General features: G+C 37.8%; 1 protein-coding gene across 2 annotated transcripts; it reads left to right on the forward strand.

Moving 5' to 3' along the window:
- The first annotated feature begins 338 nt into the window (after positions 1-338).
- On the forward strand, positions 339-6,769 carry LOC147035192 (fatty acid-binding protein, heart-like). Of its 2 annotated transcripts, none has more exons than XM_085895108.1 (4): positions 339-628; positions 2,456-2,628; positions 4,209-4,310; positions 6,605-6,769. In XM_085895108.1, exons 1-4 carry the CDS (start codon positions 556-558, stop codon positions 6,656-6,658), a joined length of 402 nt encoding a protein of 133 aa, XP_085751234.1. In that variant the 5' UTR covers positions 339-555; the 3' UTR covers positions 6,659-6,769. The 2 variants fall into 2 exon arrangements, with proteins under 2 accessions (XP_085751234.1, XP_085751244.1); XM_085895118.1 differs by lacking the exon at positions 339-628 and adding an exon at positions 2,109-2,203.
- Positions 6,770-10,274: the final 3,505 nt, after the last annotated feature.

Genomic DNA, 10,274 nt, shown 5'->3' on the forward strand with positions numbered 1-10,274 from the left:
ACACAGGACGAGACTCAAATTCGAGCTTACGCACGGTTACCAAAACGAGTCGGTTGAGAAATTTGAAAATCAGCTGATTGGACGAAATGTGCATTTCGTGGAGGATCGAGGATCAGTGTGAAGGAGAAAGAGCGAAACTCCAAATGTGATTGATGGAGGGCGTGGTCGTGCGAGGGCGGGTCCGATCGCTGGCCACGCCCACTCGTCGATCCGATCGCTGGCCACGCCCACTCGTCGATCCGATCGCTGGCCACGCCCACTCGTCGATCCAATCGCTGGCCACGCCCACTCGCCGAACTTGTCCGCTGCTAACGAGCTCGTGCAGCATCGACGATCAAACGCTGCGTCCAATCCGCTGGCGCTTTGACCGTCTCGTGCCAATCCTCCAGCCAATAGGAATCGGCTCAGGGCGGCTTAAATCGGCTGTTGGGAGCGTCCCCTCGCAGCATCGGTTATCAGGGCATCATTTGTGGGTTTTTGGTGGAGTTTGGCTCTTTTTTTTCGCGGGGGTTTTTTGGGGTTGATATTGTTCACGCTCCGTGCTTTGCGATCACAATGGCCGAGACTTTCTGTGGATCGTGGAAGATGGTTGACAGTCGTGATTTTGATGGATACATGAAGGCTCTGGGTAAGGTGCATCACGTTGTTGATCAGCTATTGTATGTTTTATTAATTGTATGTAAACTGCAATATATATATATATATATATATATATATATATATATATATATATATATATATATATATATATATATATATATATATAATATTTTGGTGATTTCTGATGTATAACGATCTTCGGTTCCAGGATGTTTTCGAAATGATTCGATTTATTTTGATGAAAATGGCGAGAACTGTTTGAATTGTTTGATACTTTCGACCGTTCAGGGCGAGTAAATTCGTGGGAACGTGACTTGACTACGAAATGTTTATTTAATTTATTTTATTTATTTATTTTTTTCTCCTCGATGGGGGTTTTGGAGGATCTGTGCAAATTGCACGTTGACATTGGTATCGTGGACGTCCAAGCGGGGCATCGTTGGATTGTGTGGATTTGTCGGTGATTTGTTGCTCGTGCTGCTTGGTAATGAGTGGTCATTGGGTGTTCACCGCAGGGAGTGGTCCCTTTTTCAAAGGCTGTTGGATGTGCATCTTCATTTGCAAGCTCTACTCTCGCTCTGTCCTCGTTTTAATGCGACTTCTCCATGAACATAATTTAATTAAAAAAAAAAAAATATTTTGCCTTCGTCCTGAACACTGCCGATTTCATGTAATTTTTCCACTTTGCCATGAATTGGTCTGTTGGTTTTGATCAATGACATTTATTTTTATTTTACTCTGTCACAATCGATGTATATGACGCTAACGCTTCATTTTTTTGATCCTTTGTTTAATTTTGCCAAATTTTTTATTTTTATTTTAATCTTGTTCTGGGAGTCCTTGTGCAATTTTTTATTTATTTATTTTTTTTTTTTTTAATTTCCCCCCCCCCCCCAATCCCCTCGTGAATTGATTAATTTTGTAGTTCCATGGAGCTTATGGAATGACATGCCGTCTGTCCACAAACTCTTGCAATTTCTCTATGCACACGTACATCCGATGAAACTTGACCACAACCTTTTATGACCTGTGATGTAACAAAGTTGGTTCATGGCATTTAAAAAAAAAAAAAAATGTTAGGTATTTGCGTTCTCCGTTCCATATTTTGTGGGTCATCCATACCTACCCAGTTTAAATTTTTCTTCTTCTTCTTCCCTGGCTATCTTGTCCAGCTGCCATTGGATGAGTGCTCAAGGGCATTGCTCTTCTGTTTAATCATTTGCAGTGTTCAAAGCTCTATGTGCTGCACTATATATGTATGAAGTAGATTATATTTTTGGCTATTCTCTCAAACTTGAGGTGAAATTGAGCTATGATGTGGAAACATTGGAATTTCAGGAATGTATCCACCAAGGACTTTGTCAGATCCCTGAGGGGAGAGGCTTGTATAAGGCTAGTAAAACAGATGTGTCGCTGTATGCCCTTGATTTCTGCACTTGCACATACCAATTGATGGCTTTGTGCTCTGTTTGTCTGGCTTGCAGTGAAGGCTCGCTCCATTGCGATGGACGAAAGCTTTGCTCCATTGAGGCCTCGTGGTGTCTAATTTGTGCACAAGTTCTTGCTGGAATTGCAGCGATGAATGCAAATAGATTATTGAAAGGTTGTTGCTCTCCAACCTTGTACTTTAAGCTCTGTGTGTAGAGATTTGTATATTTAACCTTGTTTTGCTTTCCAGATCTTGTAGCAGACAGTTGAACTGGTGGTGGTCTAAAATGTTTTGGTTGCTTGTTTCCTTGCAGACTGATTTATTATTTATTTTTAAATGCTGCATCCTTTCAAACTTGTGGTTTTATTCCACCACCACCCATCATTTTCAAAGTTTTTGGTTGTTTTATAAATCTAATTGTGGCAGGTGTTCCCTTTGGCACGCGCAAGCTCGGCATGATGAGCAAGCCGATGGTAACCATCTGTGCTGATGGAGAAACCTTCTCCATCAAGACTCAATCTGCCTTTAAAACGACGGACATCTCGTTCAAACTTGGAGAGGAGTTTGATGAAACGACTGCTGATGACCGCAAAGTTAAGGTTTGTGTAAAGGTTTACATAGCATTTCCCCACATGTGATACCTCCACATTGCAAACTGAATCTTGAATATCAACATGATCTTGTCTCGAATGGTGATTTTGAGGCTTTGCTTTGATTTTAAAATAAACTAGACCTGTGAACCCGTTGTGATAGCGGTTGTTAAAAGAACTCCAGCAAACAATACCGCTGAGGTTGTTTGCATTGATCAAATACTCCTAAAGAGTACTTGACAATTGGAATTGTTTTTATTTTTAACGAAACAATATTGCGGCAAAAAGAAAAAAAAAAAGAAAAAAAAAAAAAAAAAACTCGGAAGAGTCAGATTGCTGTGCGTAATCTTCTAAATAAAATTTTATTAATTAACAAAAGTCTTGGATCAAAATGGTGGTTTATTTTATGCTTAAAAATGAATGCTTTGTCTATACTAAATCTCATTTTAAAATAAATTATTTCAAGAAAAAGAAGATGGCTTCAGTGAACTATACCGCTGAGGTTGTTTGCATTTATCAAATTATCCCGAAGAGTACTTGACTGAATCGGGAATAGATTTTTTTTTTCGTTGCCCCATTTGAACGAAACTTGATACTGCACCCCACAGAAGAATGGCGAGTAAAAAGTGGCCCTAAAATTTTTGTGCTATTGTGTACTGTTGTCTGTATTTTGGGTACATACATGCAAGATTAGTTTTGGTAGTATAAAAATCGATGCCAACTAACTATTGTCCAAAATATGTACAACACAGGAATTTTAAATGATCCTTTGGTTTGGAACAGCATTCTCGAGTTGTTGTTCGTCATTTTGAAGCAAGCTTTTAGGGAACTAGATTGATGCTGTTTTATCTCTTCTTGCTCAGTGTTCCAATGATTGCACATCGTAATTCAGACTGATTGTTAAAAAAAAAAAAAAACGTTAAGTGGTGCTGCCATTGAAGTTTTTGGTTGATCTTGTTTATTATTGTAAAGACCTGTCTGGTTTGGCATTTGGCATGCTTGCTGTTTTTATCCAAGATTTGTGGGGTTTTCCCATTTTTATATTTGGGAAGGGGGAAGAATCTGCCTTTCTGCGTTTTTAATTGGCTTCATCAAGTGTTGGAGGTAACCAATTAAGATTGCTGTTGTCTGACGTATCCTTTTCAAAGGTAACGTGCTGGTCATGATGCAAGAGTCGATTGACACCTTCATTTTTTTTTTATTTATTTTTTTTTAAACTAATCTTGTCCAGAGCTTAACTTTTCCCCAATGTAGGGAAGCTAAATCTTATGCCTGCTGTTTAAATGTTGGTGGTATGCTTTCATCATTGGTTGATGTGGAGGCTGACTTATTGTGCAAAACCTTATATTGAGTTTAATTGTAAATTTCGACTTTATTTTTATACATCAACCTTTGACCTAATTGTGACGCCCAGCATTTAAAACTTTAGCAATGAGTAGACAATTACAAATCTGCAGGTCAAATTTCTCGAGAGTACATTTTAACATTGTTTGCCTAATTTGATGTTCAGATTTATTGTGAAGTGCTCCATTCCAAAACTTTTCATTCAAATGAATGGCACTGATACAAATGTTTTGGTTTTTCTGCAGACAACTGTCACTGTTGATGATGGGAAACTAGTACAACTTCAAAAATGGGACGAAAAAGAGACTACACTTGTTCGAGAGATAAAGGATGGAAAAATGATCCTGGTAAGCTGGAAAAACTTGTGGCAATTGTATTTGAACCTATTGGATACTGCATCTTCAAAAATACCTTGCTTATGGATTTCATGTGCTTGGTGCTACTTCTGCATTTTCCTACTTTGTACAAGGTTTGTTACCTCCACCACCGAAGGTGAAGGAGGCTGTTTTCACACCCTTTCTGTCTTTGTTTTTCAAAGTTGTGGATGGATAAGGATGAAATTGTGGACAGGTTGGTTATGACAAATTGATTCCATTTTGGTGAAGATCTGGATCCAGCTACTAGAATTTATATAAAATGATTCTTTACCTTTGAGATGGCATGATGTATCAATTGTAGATGCATTCGGACCAAACTTGGTGGGCATTGGGATGTGACTAAAACCGATTCAATTTTGGTGAAGCTCTGGATCCAATTACCCTCGCTAAAGGAGAGGGTATTGTATTTGACTTTGTGTCCACACAACTTTCATGTTTTTCTCCTTTCGCTTGGCGGATTGAGAATTTTTACCATTGGTGCAACTACTCACGTAGAATGTTTTAATGATTATTGTGACATCGTGGGTCACGTGGTGTAGCAGCCACATTGGAAATACAGAAAAACTCTCGGCCTCTGTATCTGAAACCACACCAATGGAAAAATAGAAACTGAGCACATGGCAAGTACTCCTCACTGGGAATGTTTATTTTTATTTTTTTAAAAATTATTAATAATAAATATACATATTTTTTTCAATTGAAGTGTTCCTACTTTACTATCTGCCTCTTATTCCCACATTGGGAATGTATGTAAGGGGGGGGGGGGTTGAGGGGTATTTGGTCTCACCATCTAAATGGCTGGACAAATTCACCAAACTTGGTAGTTATGATCACATGGCAAGAATGTTCGCATTTGTTCCCCTTTTCTTGCCTGTGGAACCACCTTCCACACTTTGATCTTCTCTTCCAGTCTTCAAGACAGCTGTTCACCACCATCTCAGGTCATCCCCATCCCAAAGCCATGATCTTTTCTCCACCCATTAAACCATCCCCTCCCTCCCACTATTTTACTTGTGTATTCATCTTGTCCACCTCGTGCGTTCTCGCCAAACCCCCATCATTTCCTAATATACTTTGTCTACCTTCTGCCCTGCTATTGGCATTCCCCCTTTGTGTCCTAGTCTGTTTTGTCTCCTAGCTCTTCCATGAGCCTAAACCATGTCTCAGATTGTGGAAGATCAATTTTTGGCCCAGCCCCTAAAGGGTGGGGTTGAAATCTTGTAACTGAAAAATGCAATTGCAGGCACGCAAACACTTTTGAATAATTGGATAAATTTTAAATTGAGATGCAGCATTGATAATAGAGGAATTTGGTGAGTAATCTATTTTGTATGCTGTTTTGGTCATATCTGAAGATGAACATAACTGCTATCAAGGGGTGTGTGTGTGTGTGTGTGTGTGTGTGTGTGTGTGTGTGTGTGTGTGTGTGTGTGTGTGTGTGTGTGTGTGTGTGTGTGTGTGTGTGTGTATTTGTAAGGAGGCAAGACTTTATACATTCGAGATCTTTAAGATTGAGCTCATTGACCAAAATTGCAGAAGTTTTCAGCAGACAATGGTTGTAGGACCAGTGCTTTACCTGACAGTAAGGCAGTGGTCTTTACATCAGCTGTTGATTGAAAGGTAGATGGCATTAATTTTGCATTTGATGTGTATCTATATGCATTAGAAATGGAGGGATACTGGCAGGACTTTTATGGATGGGTGTAGTGCAAGCATGATTGTCCAAATGTGCAAATGCATCAGTTCCTTGCATATTGCACCATGGGAGATGAAAGTTTGCCAGTGAAGCTGTCCATCTCTGAACTTTTGTGTGTTATGCTGTGAATTTGTTTTTTCAAATGTAATATTAAAAGGGATTTCAATACAAGGCCATTGGACCCATCCTTGCACAATGGTTTTTCACGTTTTCTCCATGAGTGTTCGACTAAGAAGCATCACATGCAATTTTTGCTCTTTATCACTCGGCCTTGATTCGAGCCATCATCGCCCAGACTCAGAGAGGATCCTCTAACCATTCAACCCCAGTTGAAGTACAATGTTTGTAATTTCAAACTAGTGATGCACTCTGCCGTGACTTGCCTTTTGTTAGGAAGATCCATTCAACAATCTGGAACTGAGCTGTAAAACTGGTTCCTTGCACTTACATTTGAAATGGTCTGTGATAGCCAATCAAGGAATATTAAAACGGCTTGTATGCAGCTGAAAAGGTAGATCTCTGAATGTAAAATTATCATGTTGAAACTAATATATGGCTTGTTTTGCAGACATGCACGTATAAAGATGTATCATGTGTGCGCACATATGAGAAGGCATTGTGAAGACTGCTGGATCATGGTGCGATGGCTGACATTTTCAAGCTCTTCTTAATGGTGTAGTTTTGAGTGAAATTTTTTTTTTGCGTTGTGAAATAAAGGATGTGCAAACAAAAATGGTGACTCGTGGTGAAATACACAAGTCCTCCCCATCTCCCCAAGACCCCAGCAGGGAAAAAAAAAACTAGCTTTATGCCTGGCTTTATTCCCGCAAACAGCTTGTCTCGTTTCAGAGATAATGGGATAGGCGATTTCCATAAGCGGTGATATTATGACAACTTTTTTCTAGGAAGAATTTCCAAAATAGGAGATGGTTACTGCCTGCGCGTGGGCTTTCTGCATATACATGGCAAGTTTCACGAAGATCAGATGAACTTTGTTGTGAACCCAAAAATGTCAAATGAATGACGTCATAAAAATTGATGTGATGTATCATATGATTGGGAATTCATATCTGCTAATGCCCTGTTCGATTCCCGTAAACAGAATTCAAAAAGCTTGCCTAGTTTCGGAGAATTTTTTTAGGCGATTTCCATTAGCGGAGATATTTTGATGTCGTAACTTTTTTTGTAGGAGGAATTTTCAAAATCGGAGATGGTTACTGTCTGCAGGGAATTTTTACATATATGCCAAGTTTCAGGAAGTTTCAATGAAAACTAGGCTGTGAAACAAGTCTGCAAGAAGATGAGTAAGACTTGGAGATCCTCCATGAGTATCTAAAAATTCATTAACATTCAAACACTATGTGCTAAGCAAAAAGTCTTGATACTTGAATAGGGGGGTGAGTTGAGGACAATGGGCTGGGAGGGGGGGGTTATGGTTGAGGACTTTGGGTGTAATCACATTTTAACATTATGCAGAATTTCCATTGGGGGGGTCATTTGGGTATTTCAGGTTCGCTGTCACACTAATGGGTGAAGTACAGTATATGCATTTGCTGCATTATATATCGATTGAGCAGTTCATTCTCGTTTAGTGTGCAAACGAAGCAGGAGGTTGAAGTACTTGAAATGGACCAATTGTTGATCAGATATTTGGGAAGAAGCTCTGCCTCACCCAGTGATGTATTCTTTGCTCTGAATTAGTTCCTTTGACTTGTCAATTTGTGGGTGAGTAGTACGACTTGAATTCAAAGGAACATGGTTTTCACAACTAACTCATTTAGTTTAAATGATCGATGCAATTTGCTGGTGGATGGTAACTATCAGGCATTGTCTTGAGTATATCATGCCGAACTAGTGCAGGTCAAATTTATTGACTTGTTAGGAAGCAACAAATCTGTAGTACAGCTGTTCTCGACAGTGTAAATATAAATTTGTTCTGGATTTTATTTATTTACTTCTCCTTTTTCCCGAGCTGTTTGGTACGTAGCTCTGAGTGTGCAGCCATGGAAGGGTCATTTAAAGATGTGGTCTTTGCACAATTTGGCTTTCACCAGCCCAAAAAAATAAAATCCATTTTGCATTGCAGATGAACAATGAAAAAATGTTCCATCTTACCCAAAAGCCCTTTGCTACATGAAATCATTTGAAGATTATTGGGGACCAGATTTGGGTAATTATTAAAGCAACTGAGGTCAAACAACACTAGCTGAACTGTACCACAGACTAAAAATGGCACATGATACTCAGCTTTTGAAAAAGGATTGAGTACAGGCTCTGGGCATAAGGGTTGACTCTTATATTGTCCATTTTCTTTTGCAATGAACTTTGTCTTCTGGTGAGCTTATCTTCAATTTCCAAACAATTGGAGAAATCTTATTACTATGACACCATACTTTGCTCGATTCACCATTGTCAAGTACTACATGCTTGTGGTGCAATGAAGTTTTCAGACGTGACATTGCTTCAAATGATTAGTGGAATATCAGTGGGTTTTTATGGAGCCATGCTTTTCACAGGTTTTTAATTTTTTTTTTTTTTTTTTTTTTTTGAATCATGAAATAAAACGAATTGCCTTCATGTTTTTGTTCAATTTTAACTAGGCATGTGATCTAATTTCAACCTTGATTGATGGCTTTTTTTATTTTTTTATTATTTATTTATTTTTTCTTCCTTCGCCAGCATCATTCCTTCTGAGCATAAACTCCCGAAATTTTAAAACGTGTTTTGACAATTATACAACAAACGCCTTTAACCTGCATTGTTCAAGTGTGGTATATAACAACTAGAAGGGCACATGGTAGTGCATACCTCAACCAAGCTGTTTAGTTTACATTTTGTATCCCACTAATAGGCTGGATCTGGATTGGGACTTGAACTAAAATGTAATCGGCTTCTCATCAGTTAACCATTCACCCACCTGTTTCATCCAAATCTGTCAACTTTGAGAAATATCGTGAAGAATCACTTGAAATTCTCTGATTTGGATCATTTCTTCCTTTTCACATACCCAAGCTATTCACAATTTCGTCCAAACTCATCCAATTTTTTTGATTTTGTTCACAAATGAACAAACATGAAAGATGTCATGCATAGCACAATATTTGTGTAAATCATCAAACAAATTTGACATTAAATAATTGAATTCAATGACAAAATATGCATCATCAAATGGATGAAAATTGACTTAAATGTTTGAACTATGTTGACCTTAAATACTTGTTCATAAAATGCAGTGACCTGATATGCAATCATCTCTTCATTTCTTGTTGATGGGACGAAAATTTCGGATTTTATAAATTCTACCTAAGTTGTAGAATTCACAAGTGATATCCTGTTCAAATTTCTCATTGATCAGATGAATTGAGGATTTTAGAAATTTGTTGAACTTGGGCCTATGTTAACCTTTTGACTTCAAACAATGGGTTTCTTGCTTAACTCATGTGACATTTTGTGAAGATCAGTTTAAAATTGACCTGGAGGCAATTTTAAATAGACCAACACGAAAGACTGCAGCACACAATACTTGCAAATTCCAAAGGTTGCAATGGATACATCAAATTGATTATCTCAATCGAAGCTCAGGTTGATCAGCTGAAAATTTATTTTTCAGAAGTTTCACCTTGAGTTGACCTTTGTCCTTCTTTGACCTCGAATAGTTTGTTTCCTAATTTGGTAATCTATTTTAAAATTGCTGCCTAATGTTAGTCTATCGATTGAAAAATGACTTAAATTTGACCTTCAACCTCAATCAGCTTCTCAGTTGAGACTACCTCTACACCTTGAAGTTTCGTGAAGATCGGCTTTAAATTGTGACCTGTAGGTGATTGACAGACAATAACAAAATCAACTCACCATTACACTTGGAGAAATCTTTGATTTTGCATGTAACCAACCAATATATTTGAAAAATCTTTTCACAAGTAACAGATGGGTGCAAACATAACGTCCATCAACCTTTGGTGGTAGAGGTCGTGATTTTAAAGGTCGCAATATATATATATATATATATATATATATATATATATATATATATATATATATATATATATATATATATATATATATATATATATATATATATATATATATATATATATAATGTATTTCCAGAAGCTTAGCACCTTTGATGCAGTCTTCTGTCCAAGTGTTTTGAAAGCAGCAAAAAAAGTTGTGCTCAAATATATAATTCACTGAAAAAAATAAAAGTTGGAGAAAACAAATCTGGAAGTTTACCACTA

This window comes from Eptatretus burgeri, chromosome 1 (assembly GCF_056783735.1).
Source record: "Eptatretus burgeri isolate ZD-2024b chromosome 1, Ebu_testis_v1, whole genome shotgun sequence".
NCBI lineage: Eukaryota > Metazoa > Chordata > Myxini > Myxiniformes > Myxinidae > Eptatretus > Eptatretus burgeri.